We start from the raw sequence: 24400 nt of genomic DNA, 5'->3' as shown, positions 1-24400 counted from the left end.
GGTTAAATAAGCTTAGATTTAAATTGCTCCCCATTACCGCCTTTGTCTTCTGTGTTTGAGCTCTTTTCTGCTATTTTAGCATGCATTGGGGTGGTGGCCCAATTGGGGCAGGTGGACGGAAGAAGGAACCGAGCCAGGAAGATGGTTATCAAAAGATGAAATAGTTGGCCCAAAATTGTTCCCCGGGTGAAATGGGTTCCTTTTTATATCACTACTGGGAATAAGGATTAGTACAGCTTTCCAGTATTCTGGTTCCTTATGTCTAAATTCCTAAAGATGATGCCTGCTTTTTGACTCATCAGTTTAACTTCTAGATATTTACCCTGAGATAATGAACAGAGACAAGCTCCTGACATTATGGACAAGGATGTTCATTTCAGTGTTATTTAACACAAAGTGAAAAAAAATTGTGTATCCTTATACCAAAATTGATGGGTTTTTTTATTATAGCAGAAAATCTTCATGACATATTGCAAAGTGCAAAATATTATAAGGCTTTTTATAGGATAAAATGTGTAGTGTGTGAATATGATTTTTTAGTTATATATGCAATGAAAAATGTCTAAAGTAAACAGATTTGCAATAAAACATCATATGCGGCTATCTTTGGGTGGTAAAATAATGAGTAACTTTTTTTCCTGTGCTCCCCCAAATTTCCTGAAATTTCCATGATAAACACACATTGGTTTTATAATTATAAGAAGTGTTGAAAGCAATACATGTTTGTCATAATACTATTAAAAAAATCCTTCTCACTGGTGTGCTTGATAGGTTTTGCGTACATGCTGAATTATGAGGAGGTAGAATGGATGCTCCTTTGCAATAATTGTGGTAAAAGTCTGCTCCAAGAAAGTTTGCTAAGCTTCATTAAAGAGAGTCATTCACCTGGTCCTAGTGAAGTTGTAAGGTGAACCATTCTGTAGAGCACGCTTCTAAACTGTGCCCAGGTGATTCATGCATTTGTCTATTAGGAAATGTGGTCATTTACCAGCAACCAATGTTGAGCTAATGGGATCCATTTAGGAATATAACCACAACAAGTCTGCCATAAATCGTACGCTCTCCCATCTGAATATGCTTCATTAAGCTCACCTTTCCTGATGCAACTGGATTATTAGATGTCAGGACGAAGAAAATCATTAGGTCCCACTGTTCTAATCCTATAAAGCACCAATGTGGTTGCTATGTAATTTTATTTTTTTCAGATGGAACCTGCTTTGTGCTTTCTATGGGAAATATTTTCAAATGGGTAAGGAAGCAATATGACTGTATTGTGAGGCAGATCTCAGTAGGTCATTACCATAACTTCTAGCAGAAAGGATAATCTATGTCGCATTTTACTTCAAGGATAAGATTGATTTTTATAAAAATCTTTAGTGCATTGAGGCTTAGCAATTTATTTTTCCTATGAAGAAGCAATTAGATGTTGGAATTTTCCAGAAATGTTTGGTGAGTGTAAGCCAAACCTTGATGTTTTTTTTGAAGGTCTTATCATTCAACATTTGAAGAGAGAAGGCAGTTCCTGAGTGAGAAAAATGCCATTGGCACAATGAAAGTTGTCACCGTTCACATGGTCAGGGGTGTCCACCATTTTCTTATATATACATCTATTTGGGAAATTGACAAATACCTCAAATAACAAAGAAGAAAATAATAAGCACTCATATTTCCACCACCAGGAACTACCCATTTTGACTGATTTCTTCCAGGTATGTGAATCTATATATATGTGTATAGACCCCCCCCCCAACACACACACACTTTAAAAATGGCATACACATTCTCTTTATAGTCAAAACAAGCCATATATGTGTGTGTCTGTGTGTGTGTATTTATATATATGTTCAGTATAGCTATAGATTATTCACATATAGCTTTAGTCAATTCTTTTCACACCTACGTAGTATTCCAACGTACGATATATTGTGTTTTTTATGCCAATGGATATTTAATTTCTTGGATTTTATTCCTGTTACAAGCAGTGGCGCAATTATGCCCATGAACACAGCTTATGCATATGTTTTGTTGGCATAAACATTAGAAGTAGAACTGTTTGGTCATAGGCTGTGCACATTTTCCATTTTAATAGAAACCAGTAAATCGGTTTCCGGAGTGACAATACCAATTTACATTCCCACAGGGAGACTTTCTCTTATTCTTGGTTTGGGTGTTTCCAGCCACTGCTGTTTCCTTATGCAGAGGGAATGAGGCAACCACCTTAGTTCTGTATCATTTTGTCTTGTCGCCACAGATGTTAGTGTGGACCTTTATGTCCCTTTGGGTGAGTACAGACATTGTTTTAACTCTTTGCTGGGGCACTTACACATGAGAATAGCAATTTATATCAATAACCAGGTTTGGCAACATCTGCCAAGGTTGTCACACTCCGTGATTAAATGGCCATATGTGCCAGGGAACACGAGGACAATGGGGTTGTAATTAGGGTTTGCTATCTCTCCACTCACCACCCCCAGCATCCTTAACTTCAATAACCTTGCTTTTGTGAACTGCTTTATGAATCAAATTATTGCACTGAGAATGCCAGTTTCTGCTGTGATAATAATACTTTTTATTTGTGTATCTCTATAATTATACAAGGTTCTTGTTAAGCAAAGGTCTAAGAACCTTTTACCATTTTGTCCGATGCCTTTGAAAAACATGTCCAGAGGATGATGTGTGCTCACATTAGACCTTGACTCTTAAACTAATGAGGGACGGTAGTGTATCCTGAACTGCATCGTCGCTGTGAAAGAAAGTTTCACCTTGTGTTATCTTAGCATCCTCTAAGTGCCCCTACCCCCAAGAAAGGCAGGCAGAGAAAACACACATAAGCTTTTCTTAACTCCGCAAGCAGCAAGTTAAACACTATATTAATGCAATATTAAAAACACCCTTAATGCATAGAAGGAAAAAAAAAAAAACCTCTCCTCATTTTGTTGCTAGTATGACAGAGATGGATGATGGTTATGTAAGGACTTGGCATGCTCCAAAAAAACCTAGAAATATTGCCTCTAGATGTGGAGCTGTAATAAATGTGAAAATAAATATTTGAAAGATTTATTAGCATTTTAAAATTTGCTTACCGATATATAAAATCCTAATCAGCCATGCACACGGCTTTTAACTAAAAGTATCCAAGAAGATGACAGGAGAAACTAAGGAATATTTCACCATTAATCAAATATAGCATATTTGTATAGGAAGTTTTCCTTCATGTTTAGATCCCTCCCATTTGACTATTAAGTGTTTGAAGAAGCAAGCCCATCTTAGTGCGTGTAGCTTGCAGTTCAGACTGGGAGTAAAAGGAAAAAACTAATCTTTCTACATTCAAAAGACTCACTTCCCCAGACAACTGAGTGTTCGGTCTTTAACCAAAGCAACGCTTAGGCTGGGAATAACTGGGAAAAGCAAGAACCTTGGGTAACTCATTCCATTTAACCAAAAAAGAAAACAAAAAAAAGTCATACATCTCTGCGGACACTTTTGGAAAAAATGGGAAATTTACTTTGAGGCCATTATTATTCAAGACAAACACATTTTCAAAGGTGATTTCTGAAGTTCAGCAAGGCACGGTAGATATTTTCCTCCTCAAAGTGGGTGCAAACTTTCCAGCATTCTCCGTTACTACATAATGTGTAAGAAGATGTGGGATCACAAAGCTTTAAGTACTAGAAAGTGTACAAGCTCCCCTCGGAGGAACGCTCGGGAAAGCGCATCAGCAGCATTGGGGGAAGGGAGCGATGGGGTTTTCCATCTTTTACTAGTGTTTGTATGTGAAGTAGCATATTGGAAGTCATAAATACTGTCCCGTGGACATTTTGAATAATGCAGGAGTAGTGTAAGTAATTGGAAGTGCTTATATCCTGCCTTTAGACATTTCACTGCTCGTGACTTAAAATTGGTTGTCAGGTGTGGACTCGGAGGACCGTGCAAGGTGCCCTATTCTGTCATGTGGTACATATTTAATGCTTGAAAGAACAAGGGAAGGGACACGTGCGGGAGAGAGAGGGAGGGAGAGCGGCGAGACACCGCCGCCAGCTCCGTGCTTTGCAAGTGTTTCGGCAAGCGTGGAGGCGGGACCCACACAGCCTCGGCATCCACCGCCTTCCCCCGGTTGCAAGACTTTGCAAAAACATTGGGCGTCCAATTTGGCAAGCGTTTTTGGCGCGGAGGCCGAGGCCGCCGGGGAAGCTGGACTCGGGCGCGACAGCGTCCCCCGGCTCCTTGGTGGCCTCCCTTTGTGTGCGGCTCTCTGTTGATTGCCTCCTTGCTCGGGCTGCTCGCTCGCTCTCTTGGCGCGTTCTGCACCTGCTCGCGGCGGTGTCAGGCTGCCAGGCAGCCAGGGCGAGCGCAGGCACGGCGCGCACGACAGATGACTGGAGTCATTTACATTGCTAGCACGTGGGTGCCGTTTGCTGTTGCCTCGGACTTCTCCCGTGTTCTCCCAGGGAGGAAACAGGAGGCACTTTGCAGCCGACAATGAAATCTTGGCAGCTAATTGCAGTCGTGGGAGATGCCCTTCAGGTAAGGCGGGAGAAGAAGGCTCTAAACGCTGTCAGGAAGGGAGAGACAGAGGGAGAGCGAGGGATGGAGAGAAGACAGCTTCTGCAGAGGCTTCCTGAAGCCCACTGACTCGCGGGAGGGGGTGGAAGAGGGACGGGGACCGGGGGCGGGCGACAGGGGGGAGGAGTGTGCAAATTGACATTTTTGGCTGCCTGTGGCAGAAGAGCCGCCGTCAGCCGCTGTCCAACGTTCGCGCAGAGAGGGTGGCGGCGTGTGCGCCTCCGGGGCTGCTGATTAGAATAGGGACTTGGCGGCGGATGAAATCCGGGAAAAGCAAAGCCGGCATGGAAGGCTGCGGCTGCGTTTGCAGCGCGTGAATGAGACACGGTACGTAAGGCCAGCCCCGGGGACCTGGAGGCTGGGCTCAGGGCTCGCCCGGGGCGCGCCCAGGGGCGCAGAACGCCTGGAGAGGGCGAGGGGCATTTAGAGTGACTGGGGAGCCCAGAGATGAATTGATTTTCTTTACTGACTAGAAGTTAGTGGGGAACTTCACTGTCCATGCTCATTGGCTCCTTTTAACTTTATTTCCAGAGATGAATAAGCGTTTATCAGAAACGGTGTAAAAGTCCCAGTAGGCTGACAGGGGTTTTGCAAGAGCTGCGCGGTTCTTTAAATGAAGGTTTAAGAAATGACTGGCCAGATGGGCCGTACGTTTGGAAAGTTGGCACGCTCACGTTGCGATGGGGCATGTGTGTGCGTGTGTGGGAATATGGATTGCATGTTTGTGTAAACATGTCTACCGTGCTAGTTGCGCTGATGTCCTGTCTCCTCTGCTTTTCCTGTTGCCCAGGGAAGAGAGATTAAACTGACAATATTGAAAACGCTCTGACTTGACAGATAGGCTCTGGACCATTCTGTTAAATGAAACAAGAGTTGCCCTTCTTGAGAGATCAAATGGGGGAAATGTGGTTTGCCTTCCAAAGGGATGGAATTAACTGTCAAGCATTTAAAAAAATATGCAAAGTGTTGAACACGACATTTATCAGCCTAGAAGGATCACCTGGAAGACTCAGTCTCAGCCTATTCCTCTAGCCGTTATTTTCAGATTACACTGAAATGGATGGTTTTATTTGTTTCTGTTGACAAAAGAGCTCTGCCCCTACTTAAGAGAGGCCCAAGGGGAATTCTGAATCCAAAAGTTTGGTTGGCAAAATCATCTGAGTAAAGCGTTCATGAGATTACTTGCTAAAAGAGTCACTCTCTGAGTATCTTTAGATAGCTCATAATTTACTCATTGTTTATATGGTTTTAATTTTGGTCACACAGAGATGAATGTGGTTTATAGCAGAGGCAGTCAAAAAATGATTGTGTAATCCTCTTTATTTGGGTAGCTGAGTGCTAAATTGTTTGGCTTAAGACTATAAAATCTTTCTCAACCGTGTTCCCTATTTTTGATCCCAGTGTATCTTCAGAAATCCAAAGGGCACGAGTATAAACGTGTTTGTGAAATGGAATAACTTGCCTTTGTGGTTTGCTGTGATTAAGTTTCAAGGGGTTGTTCTTCAAGTAGGCAAACTAAAGTCAATCACTGGGAGCTGTTTACCACTGGCGTTCCTAGGGAATGTGGGCAGCATTCAGGATTTTCCCATAAGAAGCAGGATTCTTCAACTCTTATCTGCCTACTCATACTCCCCACACACCGAGCCTTCCTCTGTATTGGAATACTCACGGGTCAGAAAGAGAAAATTGCTTCTCTGAAGAGTGGGAGGGAGGTTTCTTCTTCCTCCCTCTTGTCTTCCTTTTCTCTTCCTTTTTAACTAACTTCTTTCCTTCCTTCCCTCCTTTTTCCTTTCTTTCTTTCCTCCCACCCCTGTCCCCATCCACCTGTATTTCTTCCCATCAGCCTTTCTGTATTCTTGCACCGAACACAGAAACCTTTTCAGATACCTCCTGCTGCTACATTTTCATTTGGACAAATGTTTTGCACCTGAAGGATAATCAGAATCTGGTTTTCTTTTTCCTTTTTGGTATTCTCTGCTCGTGTACCAGAATTAATTAATATCAGGCAATTCACTGTACACTGATCTCATTTAAAAAGTGAATATTCAAACTTTTCTTGTCATTTCATTTTAACCAGGCAGATAGACTCTTGGAGAATCCCTTTACTATGTGAAAAGAGCTGAATCTTTTCTCTGTTATCGCCCAGTGATGGATTTTTACAACTGTGCACTTTGCCTGTTGTAACTTTATTGGGCTAAGCATATTTTTACGTTTGTTTGTGTTCCTTATTACTTGTCTTAATTTTAGAATCTAGATTCATTTTAATCTGTATTTACATGGATTTGGTAGAAATAACCATCAGCCTTGACTTACAGGTTAGCTTAAGTATCACAAAAATAGTTTCTTTCTTTTTTCAGATTTTTTTTTTCTCTCCCTACCAATATGACACAAAAGTTGAAGTAGATTTCAGGTAAAGGACTTTTTGCAACAATTGCCTTCCTCTAAATTGTAGCTGTGAGATTTTGAGAATATATAGTTGTACTTTGAGAATATCATATGGGAATCAGAGTACGTATTCCTTATAGTTTTCTGTTTGATACAGAGAATGTGGTTGACTGAGTTAGTCTCAGGCTGAATAACTATTACAATGTCCGGTGAAAGATAATTACAGTCTTGTTTTCCATCTATATTCCTAATTTTTATCTTAGGTTTTGAGCAAAGTTGTGGAACCAGTCAAGTGGAATGTGATCTAAAAGAGGCAGGACACTTATGAAATAATAGTAAAACTTTATTATTAATTCAACTTTTATTTATGTTTAATTTTTAGGTGTTTTTTCATTTCATGTGTGTTAGTCTCAAAGTTATCACTGAGAGGGTTGGAGTGAGTTCTTTGAAAGTAATTCTAACGGAATGACAACAGAAGTCCTTTTATGAGCCTTCAATTGCCATCTTGTCTTAATTTTCCAACAAACATAAAAATAAATAGGGAAGAAAAGTGTGGATCCTTCAAGTTTTTTGCTCTTGAGACTTTATTTTGTAAGAGATCTGGAAACTTCAGGATGTGATAATCCCTTAGATCCTGGGCACATTTATGGGTGTATGCCTTTGTCCTTCTGTTTGCTTTCCTTCAGTTTCGTGCAGAGTTGAGTTTTTGCATGAATAATGGTAAACAGACCAAATGAGGGCATGAAGAATTTTTAATTGTGTATTTTAATTTATTTGAATTAAATCATATATAACGAAACAGCAGTCCTGATGATTTGATATCTGTGCTGTGCCCCCTCTGCTTGCACGGCACTAAAAGAAATAAACAAATCTTTAAAAGTCAGTTTTTAACACACAGGGCTTGGCTTGGAAAGCTTTATATTTAATCCTTCAATAATTATAATTTCCCGAACAGTTTTCAGGAGTGTTTTTTTTTTTAATTCATAGGTGTAAAGTTTATATGAAAAGTTGTGGGGTTTGTGTGTGCGTGTTTGCCCAAAAGGCTGAAACAGCTTGTGTCAGCTATAGCAACTCGTTTTTGATTCAGCAAAACTAGGTTATGAATTCAAGCAATTAAAAATGACAAAAAGCCCAATTTCACTGCCTAGATTAATACACTTCCAATTTTTCCTGCTCCATAAAAATTTCAAAGTGTTCTTTCTGGTTAGGTGTTTGCATAACCTATAGGGTATCAGAAGGCCCCCATTTCACACTTGCTTATGATGTCTGAATACTTTGATGTAGCAAATGTAAATAGGATCAATTGGATGTTCTTAACACAATTTTGCATTTGCAAGTTCTCATGAAATTATTTCTGTTGAGTTTAAAGGGAAAGCAAGAAGAACATTTGTTGGTTCCCTAACATGAATCGACAGTGAGTAATTTTTCAGCTGGTTCCAATGTCACGAGAGCCAGGGAAGACTTTTCAAGAAATGATTTGACTGTAGCAGAAATAGTGTATCCACGTTCCAAGGATGGCAGTGATTTTTTTTTCCTCATGCGATGGTGAGCAGAGTTATTACTTTGTCTCTACTTCTGTGGAAGTGAAGTCTGGGATTCTGGCTTCATGTTTATCTAATTAGCCAAAGCTCACTGTTTTTAAAATGGGCCTCTTTCCTTACAGAGTAATTAGTAGTCACAACCAGCCACATTGAATTCTCTGCAGTTTTTGGCTAGTTAGCTAGTTGGTTAAATTTCCTAGGCTGGTTTGATATACCTTGATCATGCAAAGAGCATATACATGCAGGCATAGACAACCAGGAAGCACCATTTCCCTCACGTTTTCAAACCAATACAGAAAAACAGCAACAACCAAGTGAGTCAGCGTGACCCATATGCCCGATGTTTGCTTTGGAAAGAGGACCCCTTACGGACCACATCTTGAGAAGGCCTCCACCAGCCTTTTCTATTCTCTTCCTGATAATTCTGCATCTGCATTTGCTGCAAGACTGTTGACATATTTCTCGTTGTTTAATTGAAATCTCTTCTTGTGGGGTTATCAGCTGCTTGTTTGCTAATGAGGTGAAAGTACCAATTGTATCTGTTATGGTTATTTGCGTGTATAAATAGAAGCCTTCCATTTTTATTATAATGATGAGGAGGAGGATGTGATAACACATCAACTGTAACAGGAATAACAATGCAATGCCGATTTCTACCCGGACACTCCCTGCCTCTGTGTATCAGGCGTTGTACTGGGAGCTCCACCATATTTTCTCTGGTCCTTACCACAGCTCTGCAAGGTGGGTATTGCTAGGCCTCATTTAGAGACAGGGAAGCAAACTTCAAGACTTTTTTTAATTAGAATAAGTCATTAGACTCCAGATTTTTCTGACTCCAGTATACCAAGATACCACTGAAGATTTTAAATCTGAATTTACAAAGATGCATAAAATGAAGGGACTCCACAGATGCCCCAGGCCAGTGGTTCTCAACCAGGAGCAATTTTCTCACCCTCTTACCCTCCACGGACATTTGGCAACATATTGAAGACATTTTTGGTTGCCATATTTGGGCAAGGGGTGCTTCTGGCATCTATTGAGTAGAGACCAGAGATGCTGCTGAACAACCTGGGGTCCACAGGACAACCCCCCCCCCCACCACCAAAACAACAAGGAATTATCCTGCCCATAATGCCCGTAGCACCAAGGTTGAGAAGTCCTGCTGTAGGTGATATCGGTGATCCAGGGGCTAATATATACATGGTCTGATTTTTCAAGAGAGTGGATTATGTATGTGAATTTCAGTTATTAAACTTTTAAAATCTCCGACTGGATACTGTGAATAGGATCATGAAGCAAAATCAGGAGGTCCATATTTTCTTACAATTTGACTTTAAAATTTTATAGCTGCCTAATTTGAGCATCTTTCCTTATAAATATGACTTGGGTCATTGTAATTTAAATACCTACTTTTCCCTCATTTACTCAGTATTACCTTTGACAAGTGCTGTGAGATGAAATTTCTTTCAATGGTACTGATGTCAATAGAAGAGAAACAAAATGTCACCAAAGGAGTCACGCGGCAGTAATTCTAAGAACCTTCCTTCTTCCCCCTCAGTATTCAAGCACCATTATTTTCCCCTTATTGTTAAAGGTTTGGCACATAGATGTATTTGCTTATTTATTTAATAAACACTTAAATAGTGTTTCATATGTGCCAAGCACTATTGTAAATGCTTTAAACTGTTAATTAATTTAATCCTTAAAACAAGCGTAGGGGATTGATACTGTTACTCACTTTTTACATATGGGAGAATGAAGGCCCAGAGAAGTTAAGTAATTTGTCCAAGGTCACACAGCCTCTAAGTGGCAGAGGTGGGATTTACACTCTACAGTCTGTGCTCCAAACCACTTTGCCATGCTTTTGAATAATTTGAGTTTCCAAAAGTGCAGAGGCATAGCTGTTTAGGCAACATCTTCACTTGAGTTTTGAAACAAAAGGCATTTTTAGTTTCGTTGTGGGGTGGTTGATTAAGAAAACTAACTTCACCATTTTTGAATGAGACTGAATAATAACACCCACAGGTTCATTGTTCACGATTTAAAAACTTCTAAGTGTTCACTGACCCAGGGTCAGGAGGACTTGTGAGTTCTTTATATGACTACCTCCAACAACAAAACACCAAAGGGAAACAGTGGTATTCAGAAGGGCATAATTTACAGGATGAGTAATCTCTGTTTTATTCCCTACTTAACTGTGGTATTGGAAAACTAGAGAGAAATTATTCAACTGGGTCTCCTAAGAGTTCTTCAGGAAACAGTTCTTTGGTTTCCTGGTACTTTTAGAATTGTCTGGGTAGTCCTGTGTGGTCCACACCAGGTGGGATATGGGGTATGTGGGTTCATCGATTGCCCACTTGATCTGGCTACAGCCAATCTATTTATCTTCCTTCATTGAGACCTTAGGAATGGCCATGCCTATCTCACTCTCCATTGAATTTCTAGCATGTGGTAAAACCTATGAAGAGAAAAATGATTTAAATAGATTTTTAAATAGAAGTGTCGGTTTGGCACCCTTATTCTTCATTAAAAGAAGAAAAGCTTTTCCAGTCTACAATTAAATATGTATATATGGCTTCAGAAAACCAAGATGGGAGTCAAGAACCTCAATAAATTTCAGTTAAATGAATGGATAAATGGATGGAAGAATTTATATTTAAAAAATTTTCTTATCAAGGATAGGTATGGGTTTGTATTTTTAAAGGAAGCATCTTGAATACAAAGTATTGGAGGAAGATGAGGTCATGGCAGAGGGGACCACTGAACTGACGGATGTCAGCTCTATGCCAGCAGCCTCCTGAGCCTTCCGTCCCAAACTTTATATTACTTAAGTGCTGGCACATAGCTCACCATGCATTGCCCCACAAAAAGCTCGGAAATACAGAACCACAAGAATGAACTGCAGGCAAGGCACAGATTTCTTCATATGAGGGAGGAGAGGTCACATCTGTCGAACAGCTTTGGTTTGGCAGTCCAACAATGCCAAAGCCATGACAAGAGGCTCTTGAGCTGCTCTCTCCCAACCCCAGAACATTCCAGAAACTGAGCAGCAAGTGGAAACCATTACAGTTCTGCCCATATATTTCAGGCCCAATGAACTCACATTTACACAAAGAAAGCAAGGAGCGAATCCCATTTCAGAACTGTCAAAAGACTGATGTTGGATCCCTTATCGTCAAATTTCCTTTTTTAATACAGTTCATTGAATTGGCTTTGGTGGAATACCTATTCCATCTAAATGTTAGTTCAGGAAATGGTTTAAAATTAAACCAGAATTTGTCATTCAGTGATAAATAAATGGGAATAAACTCACATAGCTAAGACTATCCGATGAGGTTCTGTAAATGTTGTCTATTAGTCTATAGTGCTAAAACATATGTATCTTGCTTAATTGACTAAAAGAAAAAAAGTATAGGAAATTGGATTTAAAATAGCTATTTTAATTCCATATCCTTTGGAATTGGTTTCTAACATATTTCCACATTTAATGTGAATCTGCTTTTAAAAATAAAGACAACCAGTGATAAACTTTGTGTGCCATTAAAAAGAGTGCAGCCAACAAGGGGAAAATGGATTTCTGCTGAGTCTCTATTACAAAATTTGCCCAGGGAGCTAAAAATATAGAGGTTACATCAATGTTATAAGTGGTTCAGACTTCAATTTCTGCTCTTGATAGAAAAAGAAACCAGGTTTTGTTGTAATGCACTAGCTAATTGCTCAATATATGGAATTATGCATAATTACCATTATTACTGATACTGTCTATTGAATGTTTGCAATGAGCCTTACATTGTGCTAACTTCTGGATACACATTATTCAGTTGACTACTCCCAGCAGCCCTACGAAGTGGATGATCCTATCAAACGCTTTTTTTACAGGAAAAGACTGACTTGAGATGATTTTTGTAGCGTTACCAAAAGCTAGTGAGTAGAAAGATTGGTAATCAAATTTGAAACTTCTTGACTTCAAAGCTCATTTGCCCCCTCTTTTTGACTCAAAGCCATAGGGATCTTTGTGCTAAGATTGGTGAGAATTAATCTGACACGGATCAGATTTGGTTAGCCTAGGAGGTCCCTCTGATCCTCTTATTAGGACTCACCTCCTTACACTCTTGGCAGGATATGTGGATGGATGGATGGTTGGGTGGATGGTTGTATGGATGGATAGATAGACAGATAGACTGACTAATGACACAGGAGAAAAATTGGCAAAGAACATGAATATATATGTATGAATATACATATATATATATGCATGAATAATTCTGGAAAGAGTTTTCTGAAAAGTAAATGTACATACCAGCAAGTATATGAAAATATGTTGTGTATATATATATGAATATGTGTGCATGTGTATATTTGTATATATGTGAAAGTTTCATATATATACAGTTTCGTCTGTATATATAAACATTTCAAATCACATTGGAAAACAATATGTTTCTTGAAATAGGCATTTTGTACGCTATTGGAGAGAGTGTGGAATGGTACATTCTTTGGTGGAAAACAATTTGGAAATTTTTATTTTAAAAAAGCATATACCCTTGGACCCAACATTTCCACCTCCAGGTGTTATGTAATCGCTCAAGTTTGCGAAGATGCAAGTTGGTTGAGAATACAGTGGGAAGAAAAAGCGGAATAAAATAAATGCCCAACAAGAGGGCCTTGGATGCCAAGGAGCATCCAAGGGATGAGTTTCAACATCGAAGGGAAGCGATGTCTAAGATGATATAAATGAGCAAGAGTCCACGCTTCTGAAATGTGTTGGGAAGACTTTGTTAGGAAACAGACGTACACATGCAAACCTTTTATGTATGTGGCGAAATTGCAAAACATCACTAGGGGACTGTGAAGGCTGGTCACCTTTGTGCTTCACGTGCCGTGTGACTGGGAAGGGAGCAGGGGACAGACAGAAGTTTGACTTTTGAGATTATTCAAGATGAATAAGCTCTAGGGATCTGCCGGACAACATGGCACCTATACTGAACAAAGTGGTATTGTGCACCTAACAATTTGCTAGAGGGTAGATCTCATGTTAAGTGTTCTTGCACACGCACACACACACACACACACAAGGGACACAAGGCAACTTTTGCAGGTGATGGATGTGTTTATTACCTTGGTTATGATGATGCTATCACGGGTGGATGCATGTGTCCAAACCCATCAAATTGTACACATTAACTTGCAGTTTTTTAAATTACGTATCAGTTATACCTCAGTGAGCTGTTAAAAAATATTATAGGTTTATTTGTTGTTATTTTCAACAAACATGTGCTACGTTGGTAATAAAAAATACTTTGTTAAAAAAAAAAAAACACGCTTCTATTTTTCAAACAACCTACGATCAGCCTGTCACCCCCAAGCTGATACAGATCAGCTCAGATAGCAACCTAGATATTGTATGTTAGACATGGACAACCCAAATTGTTTTGAAAATGTGCTTAAGAGGGACTTAAAAGGAGGAGAAGGAACCTAACTAAATTCCCTTGATTTAAAATTCTGTTTTGGCTAAGGTTGGGGGTCAATATGTGCTCTGAAATGGGGTGGTTGGCTATGGGCAGTTTCCAAAGATGATGAAGCTAAATGTTAACTGTTATATTTTGGCCACAGAGGGTAACGAAATTCCCCCGATGCCGAAGACACTTGTCATTCATCGGAGGTACGGCAAAATCATGATCCTTATCCTTCCAGCTGTGTGGGTCTGTCAGGGACTGTGGGCTGCTAAAAGTGTGTACTATTATTTTTTTTATTCATCTCTGGGTCATTTCATCTTCCTGTGCAAGCCACACGAATGGCTGTGTATGAAAATTGTATTTTGTGCTGAATTTCCCACTGTGAAAGATGTTTACTATATATTTATGAAAACACTGCAATAACAAAACCCTTTATATAGCCTTTCAATTTGCTATAAAGGCAGATAAAATATTTTTATCTCGAACTGAACTTCATACCTTGGGAGATCCAGTAGACCCGACTCAGAATAATAAAACACTTCAGAGAAAGGCAGGCACTGTGCAGATTGCTTCAGAAACCTGTGCACTCCGCTCGGCAGATCTCAATTCCTTTAAACGTACCAATGGAATATACAAAATTTAGAGCTAACCTGTATAACTTATGCATCACTCAATAGAAAAAATAATATTTGTATTTATTAAATAGTTGTGTAATGTGTGCCTACAGAGATTCAGGGTGATTCTTAACGAGCACTGCCTCCTTAATGCTGGAAAATACAGGGAGGACGTTTAAATGTATTGAAAACTCTCCTTCTTCACCTTCGTTTAGTCTTTGGTAATGTTTTTAATTAAAACTTTTGTCAAGGTTATTGTAGATTCAGTTGCAGTCATAAGGAATAATACAGAGAGATGCCTTGATGCTTTACCCAGTTTCCCCCGTTGGTGATATTTTGCAAAAGCGTAGCATTGCATCACATCCAGGACGTTGACATTACTACAACCCATGGATCTTATCCAGATTCCCCCAGATTGACTGGCACTTATTTGTATCTGTGTATTTAGTTCTACAGAACTCTATCACATGTGTAGGTTCGTGAATCCACCACCACAGATGAGATACTGAACTCTTCCGTCATAAGGATCCCTTTATAACCACATTCACCTCGCCTCACCACCACCCACCCCATCCCTAATTCCTGTCGACCACTAATCTGTCCTCTGTTTCTGAAATTATGTCTTTTCAAAAATGCTATATAAGTGGAGTCAGCCAGTATTTAATCTTTTTGGATTGGCTTATTTGCTCATCATAATTCCCTAGAGCTTTATCTAAATGATTGCCTATATCAATCATTTGTTCCTTTTCATTGCTTAGTAATATTCCATGGTATGTGGTGTGTGCCACGGTTAGTTTAAACATTCACCTGTTGAAGGACACCTGGGCTGTTTTTGACTGTCACAAACAAAGCTGCTGTGAACATTGGTGTACAGGTTTCTGTGTGAACATGAGTTTCACTTCTCTGGGACAAATGCCCAGGAGTGGGTTTTGGCCATTTTTGATTCATGCGCATTATGAAAAGCATTAATATGTTGTGCCTATTGGAGTTGATGCCGCTTGCACATGAACCAATAAAAAGGAAAATATATAATCCTACCCACATCTTCATGTTTATTTCTACATAAACGTACTAAATAAAGAGAATAGCCAGCATTTCTATAGCAATCACCATATGCCAGTCTGTGTTCTGCGCCTGTTGTGTATGCTAACTCCTTTGTCCTCACAACAGCCTTATGATGTACATACTACTATTATGCCCACTTTAGATCAAGACTCAGACACAAAGTGCTTAAGTCCCTTGCCAAGAGGGTACAATCAGTGGCATTTAGCGGTAGATAATCTGACTTGAGAGTCTCTCATTTTAACCACCATTTGATGATTTGAACCACGTTCACAGAGCTGTTGGTCCTTGCTTCTGGGTTGGCTGAGATGGCGACACTCATTTGGTTGTATAAACATCTATCAATATGGCTCTGAAGAGAAATAGGAACTGGAATTGTGTATAGAGAAGAATCAGCTAGCGGACTTTGCTGTCCCTTAATTCATTGCTCCTTCTTTAAGCTTACTTTATTTGACCATCCCAGACAGATGGAGGCTTCTTCTGGCTTTTAGATCTCCAAGAAGTAGATTTCACAAGCCTGCCTTGGTTACACACTGCGTTATTTCACGGCTCTCAATTGCAGCATGATCTGCCTTTCTGTGTCGCCCAAATCTACCTTATGGCAAGCCAAGCCCCTCATCATTTATCTACCTTCGGTGACCCTGTGGAATTGATGGTGACCACTTCTACTCAACCACACAACTTAAAGGCACCTGTTTCTACGAGAATCTTGCATCACAGCCTTACATTAATCGTGGAGCTGTTCCTTCCTCCAAAGGCATTTCATATTTCCACCAGGCTTATAAAGTATTTAATATTATCATATGCTCCAGTGTAAAGCCATCTGTTGCGGTGACAGGACAAAATGTTGAAGACAAGAACAAGCGTATGTTTGTGGAAAGATTCCATGAAATGTTAACAAGAAAGATGTGTGCTACTCTGAGGTGTCTTGTAGAAAATAGCCAGGGGGATTTGAAAGGCATGGCCTCCAGCACTGGTATTTATAAATGGGCATTTATAAATTACTCATGCTCCTGTATTTGAGTCCTGTAAATTTAGACCAGATTGTCAACGCAAGTGGTGGCAGAGACCTCTTTGAAAGGAAATAGTGATATTACCTAATTTTTGGAACTTTGTCCTTCTTCATGAGCCATATTTGGCTTTTTGCTATTCATTTGAACGAGTGAATTGGGAACCTGCTGTGTGCTAGGCATGCATGTTGCTGGAAGAGCTGGACTGTGTTCCTAAGGACCCAGAACTGTTTCTCAGTGCCCAACTTTTAATAGCCATGGTGTAGTCTTGCTGATACAGAAACAATCGTACCCACTTGAGCGTATCAGTTTAGGCACCGTTATCTAAAACTGTTGCTACACCACATTGCCCTTTGCTGAACTGAGCTCCAAAAATCAAAGAAAATGCCTCCAAGCTAAGGCCCTGATGCTCTTGGAGAAAAACATCACAGCTTAGATGTACCGAGTATAGTATCTGACAAGCACTGTGGCAGGCACTGTACACTGATTGGCTTAGTGAAGCCTAGCAAGCATCTTAGGTGGCAGGGTGGTCCTTGTCTTCATCTTACAGAAGAGGGAACTGTTTTAGAGATGGGAAAGTAATTTACTCGAGATCACACAGTTCATACTGAGTGGACCCTGGATCTGACCACGGGCAGCCTAAATGCACAAACAGCATGCTTAACTGCTGTGTTTTATAAATGACACTAGAAAAAGAAGCTTGTTCTGTGCCTTCCAGACCAGGTCTTCTCGTGGCGACGTTAACTGGGACATGCGGGTCAAAACTGAGCAGACTGTTGAAATGTGGCGTCGAGCTTGGCATCCTCTACAAACTTCCCTTAAAAGCTCTTCAGATCCCAGTTACTTTTTAACTCTGTAAATAAAGTTGTCCGTGACTTCTCGAACTCCAGAGGGAGGCTTGTGGGTAGAAGTGTGAAGAAAGAAGAGCAGCTCTTTACAGCAGAACAAGATCACTTGGGGTAATCCCCCCAGAGCCCTCCTTTATACCGATTTTTGAACTGTTTCCTACCAACTAGTGTGATAAAGTGCCTTAAATGAATCACCTGCTTTTAATCATATTAATAAATGGATGAACAACCTAGGAAGAGCCAGTCTCACTCGGCCATGTCAAAAAATGACAATCCCAACTAGCTCCTTTGAGGTTTACAAAATTAATGAAATAGTAGAATTTAGGGAGATTTATAAGCATAAATATATACTTTTGAAAAGAACAAAGCGCCGTCAGATTGAGTTAACAGAGGAAGAACAATCAGGATGTCTAAAAGAAGAGAAAGACCACTTAGCTTCTAAATACCAGTCATTTATTTCCATCAGCCTCCTCAAAGGGACAAGATGATTTCTTCTATAATTGGGCCTCTTTAGACCCGTAGGTTTTGTCTGCAGGTGTTCATCTCAACAATTAGATTGTAATGATAGATTATAAACTTCATGAAGACAGACAACAGGTGAGTAATACATAATTAATCCCTAACACCATGCCTGGCCCATATTAGGACCTCAGTAAATGTTTGTCTTCTTTTTTTTTTTTTAAAGTTTGTATTCCCCCTTCCCTCCCCCATCTTTTATTTTTTATTTTAATTTTTTGCAAGGGAAGATTCATCCTAAGCTAACATCTGTTGCCAATCTTCCTCCTTTTTTCTCTCCCCACCCCCCAGCACCAAAGCCCTAGTACATAGCTGTGTATAGTTGTAAGTTCATCCAGTCCTTTTACATGAGCCACCACCACAGCATGGCTGTTGACAGATGAGTGATGTATTTCCATGCCTGGGAACCAAGCCCAGGCTGCCGTAGCAGAGTGCACCGAATTTAACCTCTAGACCATCAGACCTGGCTCAGTAAATGTTTTCAAAGAATGTATGATCATATTGGATTGTGCCAGAATATTTACTCTGTATGAAATCCTGGTAACCCGAAGTTATAATTATATCCATAATAATTAAACAATGTTTTCAGAACCTGTTGAGGAAAGACAGTGTTATTTCTACCTGCTTGGTTCCTGCTCTCCTAAAGCTGAGATATGTGGGGTCATTATTGTCTGAATTGTGACCAGAACAATATGCGTAGTAAAAGCAGTAGCACCATTTATATCTGATCTCCCAACTAAAATATTGACACAACCTTATAGAGGGTAGATGGCAAACAGCAATGTTCTAGCCCCTTCTCCCCCAGCACACACCATTGGCAAAAGTGACTTATGGTTAATGCAGCAGTGAAAATAAATTATTACCATTCTCGGATTGTGTGACAGGTTAGTAATTAACTTATGTCACCCGTTGGCCTCCCACAACTATGTTTATTCAGCTCCATGGAGGACTTTTCAGGGTAAAAGGAAAGATCAGCAAGACATGCTTTGTTTGCTGTGGATGCTAGATGCTGGTGGAACACATCTTTTCCTATTGACTAGGAAATAAGTTGGTTGTTAGGACATGATTTCCCATTCTTCAAAATGATATGGTGATGCAGGGAACTTGAAAGCTACCCTGGAATTAGAAAAGCATAAAGAAATTGCCCTTTATGCTCTAATTGAGCCATTGTGCCTGGTTTGAGGGGGGGCTATTTTTACTGTATAGGCGCAGCAAAGAATCATGGGTAAAAACACTAAAGGTTTGAAAAATTTTAATTAAAAGAAAAAATGTGGGTTTTTTTTTTCCCCCGTTGTAGGTTAAGTGCCTATCACACAGCCTGGGGACAATGGTATTAGATTTGTAATAAGTACAAGTAAAGCTTTTCATTTTGATTGGATTGGGTGTATTTTTCATCAGCATCTCCCGTGTGAGCCATGATTCCAAGACAGAGTTTTGTAATCTTCTGCAGTGCGAATGATTCAGCTTAAAAATCAATAGGGCATGAGGTATTTCAAGTTCTCATTATTGTAATGTGTCAACATCACTTCGGCGACCCCAGAGTCCTGTGTTGGCTGGTTTTCCCCCTGATTTATTGTGCAATCTCGTAGGGCAAACTATAATTTCACTTGGAATCAGAAAGTCTCCATTTATGGTTTGTGTCCCAGTCTCCAGTCATTAGGGCATTCGCAGGGAATCGATACCTCCTCTTGTTGCTAACAACTGAATAAAGTTGTCACCTGCTTAGATTACAAAGGAGACTGGTAAAAAGATGCGGTGAGGGTGAGTACCTTGGACAAGCTCCGTTTTGAGAAGGGCTTACTCTGATCTTCACCTGCTGCCCCTTGGAGGGGTTTAGCATTTCTCAGGACGTCTATTACGTAACCCCACTATCACTACCACCACAACCACCACCACCGCCACCAAGTTAGCACAATGTTTCATCTTTTTGGTGAATTGTTTGTAGATGATGTAATTGCCCTTGGTGAGGACAAGGTGAGAGAGCCTTTCCTGAAAGCCTGAGTTCTGGCTCATTTGCTAGAACCTGTTGACTCATGCCAACACTTCTTGAATGCCTAATCATCATGCTGAGACTGTAAAGACAGGGTCTTCCATCCCTTCCCTAATTGGCAAAATACTTAGGAACTTAATGAAACTTCCAGTAAGATGACCATCTGCTTTCGACATGCTATCAATCAGTGCACACACATTCTACTCTGCTACACACACACACACACACACACTCTCACACTCTCTCAGAGATCCTTTCACTAGAGGGTGTTCAATGAATGTTTAGATGACATTGTCAAGTCACCGATAGTACCAATAGCAAGACCAAATTGCATGGCTAATACCCAGTACTTAGCAATGGGTGAGAATGTCTGCATAGGTCAGCCTCACCAGAATTATAATTAAGTACCTACCATGTGTGTTCCAGGTGCTTGTGAACACAATAGAGTTCGTTCCCTCAAGGAGGCTAATCATGGAAAAGAACCAAGGTAAGAGGCAGTGGCAGTGCAGGGAATGTAAGTACAGAGACTGTAGGAGCACAGAGAGGAGGCACCGAATGCAGGAATATAAGGGTCTTGGAAGATTTCAAGACTGACATCAGCGTTTGATCACGTCTTGACCACATGTTATCATTCACCGCCCTCCAAATGTTATAAAACCAACTTTGATATGTGTGCAGCAGATAAATCACCATATTTTAAAGTTGCCTTTGTCCAGTAAGATCATGCTCCTTAAACTCAGCCCTTTGGGAATGACTTTACTCACCCAGGGGCCTCCTATATACCTTGTTCAGGTTGGGGTTGGTGGAGCTGCCCCACCCACGCCCCTGTCTTCTCTTCACACCCTTCCCCGGTAGAGCCCCTTCCTCCTGAAGCTGTGCCAGCAGGATGGGATGCAATCCCAGGAGCAGCCCTTGCTCTCACTCTCTTGTCTTTAGTCTGACCCTGGACCCTCCAGCTCAACCGTTTACAGGCTATTCTGATGTGTCTCTTTGCATCTTGCCGGTTAAAAGTTCTTATAGACAAGAGCCCCATTTATCAAAGTCTCTGGTCTTATTCTAAGACATACAGTCATTTCACAAACAGTTATTGGGTCCTTTCCTGGGTACCGGGTACCCCTTTTCATATTCTCTTCTAAGCTACTAAAAGTGAGGGATTCTTCCTTGAGGCTCTTTGTTGATGCTAGAAGTACTTCTTGATTTTCCTACCCGTCTTAGAACTTGCCTTCTGTTCTGGATTCACTCATTCATCGATTCACTAAATATTTGACAGAGATCCTTGTAGGTGCTGAAGAGATGGCAGTGAACAAGATAGACAAGATTCCTGCTCTTGCCGAGTTCACATTCTGGGGGAAGGTGAGCCCTTGACTTTGAGGGGCTGCTTAGGGTCTCATTGGGATGAAACCATGGCTTCCTGGGAGTGGGTTGGGCTCTTCTTTCCTGAGCAGAATATTACCTAATTGGAGCTTAAAAGTGACCTCAGTTGTCCTTCAGGCATTGGCCTCAGGCAGTGGGAGGTTATAGAAAGATCATGAGGGTCCTCTAGATGTTTCTAATCCATGGGAAGCTGTGCAGATCCATCTATAATGACCCATATCAGCTTAATAGTTGTGGCCCCAAAGGAAGTTGACATCAGAATCCCTGTCCCACCTGCCATGCCTCCTTCAAGGCCTATAATCTCAGCTTTGTGAAGTTTTAGGTAAAGATTAGGAAGAGGCTTCCAAAGCATCATATAATTAGAAGCTCAGGTCTTGACTCCACCATTAAGGCCCTTGAGCAAGTTATTCAATCTCCGTAAATCTCAGTGTTCTCATCTGTGAAATGGGTTGGCAATAGAACCCATCTTAGGAGACCATTTTAAGGACTACACAAGATTATGCATTTAAGAACTTAGCGTAGTACCTAACACATAGGAGATGCTTAATAAACATGAACTGTTACAGCAGAGGGCAAGAAGGGGAGAGAGAGGGTGCATTGATGGTGGACGAATTGTGCTGGCAAGCCCGTGTACATGGCTATTTTCGTTTTTAACCAACTGTCTTCTTCAAATTTTTTGTCCTTGCCTGCTGACCCCTGCAGAGAGCTCACCTTCTCTCAGGTGACAAGTGCTAGTGATGGACCACTTAGATCAGTTTCCTTTTTAGGCACGGACCAGGGTCTCTTCTTTCTTGATTTTTTATTCTGTTCTTGGTGGTTCTAGACTAAATTCAAATATTAGCTGGTGTTACATCTATTTTATAATAATCCTTTGTTACGACTTGTACACAGTAATATCACGCAGCCCCTTAAAGGATGAGGTAGGTCTAAATCTGATGCTATGGAAAGAGGATAAATATCCACTCAGCTTAGATATTAACGTAGACTTAGGTGTCGGTAAGCAGAATGAAAGAATGGTACAAATTGATGTGTGTAATATGATCATATTTGTGTATGAAGACTTATAGATCTGGATTCCTGGATGTGTTTTCTGGAAAGACAGACAAGGAATTGATAATAGTGATTGTTCAGGAGAGGGGGGCTGAGGCTTCAAGGGAGGATGAGACTGATGACTCATTGTATGCTATTTTGCACTCATTGACTTTTTTGCAGTGTGCATGCGTTACTTCCCCGTTAAAATAATTATTAAAAATTAATGTTAAGCACAGCCCCCAAATCTCTAGAATTCTTTATGAACAGTGTTTCTTCATCTCTTTTCCACTTCTCTAGACTAAATTTGATAAAAGAGATTATGGAGGCTCAGGGATTCATAACATTTATGCCCTTGTAATAGTTAGTTTTTGCTGTGAGACAAACAATTCCAGCATTTCATGGCTTAAAACAAAAATCATTGATTAGCTCGTATTTCTCTGGGACAGCAATATGGACTAGGTTCAGCTGGGCATTTTTTTCTGTTGGTTTCACCTGGGCTTACTCATGCCATCTACTGGGGGTGGATTGTCCGGGATGGCTTTACTCGCATGGGTGGTGATTTTCTGTGGTTCTTCAGTTTTCTTCCATGTGGCCTCCCCAGCAGGCTAGCTCAGGCCTAGTCAGCAGGCCAGCTTGGGATTCAGAGTTCCAAGTGCAGTGAGAGGGCAATCTCTAATGCACAAGCACACTCCAGCCTCTGCTTGTATTTTATTTGCTCATATCTGGTTGGTCAAAGCAAGTCACACAGCCAACCCCAGAGTCAAGGGATAGAGTGATAGATAGCAATGGAAGAAACAGCAAATGTACCTGGAAAAGATGTGAGCAAGCAGGGATTGGATAAGTTTGTGGCCATTGTTTGCAACCCACCCCAGCCCTCTTTGAGGCAAAGCATACACTGAAGGGAGTGACACCCTATGAGAAGAACTTTCCTTAAGCTGCATCTTCCTCCTAAAATTACTCTTGATGGTCCAAGACTGTAGTCTCTCCCTTCATAAGAGCAGCCTTGTATTTGCTTATACCTAAATATCTTCCTTATCTTTCAAAGTTTAAGCACTGATGCTAATATATTTTTTCCTCCTTCAATGGAATGTCAACCCAGAGGTAAAGCTGTCGTATGCCTCTAGTGACACAGAGCATCCCCAAGATAAGGGCCCACACATCTCCAGGGAGTTCTGCACACCTGCACGATAGAGCCAGCACCAACGGTGTTCTGACAAGTGTGTCTGATTTCAAGCATCCTCACAGCCCTCCTGTTGGGAACCTATTTGCTTTGGATCAAGGATGCCAGCGCATCCAGCTTCAACTTCACATTTCCCTGTCCTTAAACATCAGCTAGTTTATTTCAGAGATCATTTGGGAAACTAATATGTTTGCTTTTCTGATTCTGCTGGCACCGGTTTATGCTTCCATCAGCTTATGGATGCATAGATTATGGGAGTAGTGAGGGAGTGAGAGACGCTGAGTGGTACCTTTTTAATGAGAAACGAAATGGCACTCAACTAGAAGTGCAGAGGGCTCAAAGTAACAGGCAGGTAGAACTAAGCCTGAGATTTGCTATCTGCTTTTCAAATCTGCTGTTTTATTTGATACCTCAGATTGGTAGAGAGATGAGCAGCTGATAGGTCCCAAGGACGAGCTCTCCCACTGCCTTAGTGGTTTTCTGAAAACTCCATGTATGTGCATTTAATTGCATACTTACAAACTTTACGCCAATAAAACAGAATAAAGGGTGTCCAATTAGCACTTCGATTTATAAAACAAAGTCCACTCCAATTGTTTTTCTCTTCGCCAGACGGGGATTCTGCCCTAGTTATGCAGTGTCTTGCTCAGTGGATGGATTTGAAGTATTCCTTTAAGCTGTTGATTGTCAATCACTTTTATAAAGTTGTCACCTTCAGTATGTCACAGTCAATAGCAGAAATGTAAAGTTTGTAGACACTCATTCTCACTCTGACATTCATAAATCAATTGAGCTCTGTTTATAAAAAGAAGCTAAAAAAACACAAATT

The 24400-nt window shown here is 40.6% G+C and overlaps 1 protein-coding gene across 32 annotated transcripts in view; it reads left to right on the top strand.

Moving 5' to 3' along the window:
* RBFOX1 (RNA binding fox-1 homolog 1) overlaps nucleotides 1-24400 on the top strand; it is a 1969097-nt gene that overhangs the window by 954362 nt on the left and 990335 nt on the right. The window contains exon 1 of one of the 32 annotated variants that reach the window (XM_070484988.1): nucleotides 3992-4524. The exons of 27 other annotated variants lie outside the window; for them this stretch is intronic. In XM_070484988.1, the coding sequence (XP_070341089.1) occupies nucleotides 4480-4524 (45 nt within the window). In that variant the 5' untranslated portion in view covers nucleotides 3992-4479. 4 more of the 32 variants (XM_070484976.1, XM_070484980.1, XM_070484993.1 and 1 more) reach the window with 4 other exon arrangements.

This window comes from Equus asinus, chromosome 14, assembly GCF_041296235.1.
Source record: "Equus asinus isolate D_3611 breed Donkey chromosome 14, EquAss-T2T_v2, whole genome shotgun sequence".
In the NCBI taxonomy this organism is placed as follows: domain Eukaryota; kingdom Metazoa; phylum Chordata; class Mammalia; order Perissodactyla; family Equidae; genus Equus; species Equus asinus.
The sequence above is the reverse complement of the archived record's forward strand: the minus strand, read 5'-3'. Positions and strand labels throughout refer to the sequence as shown.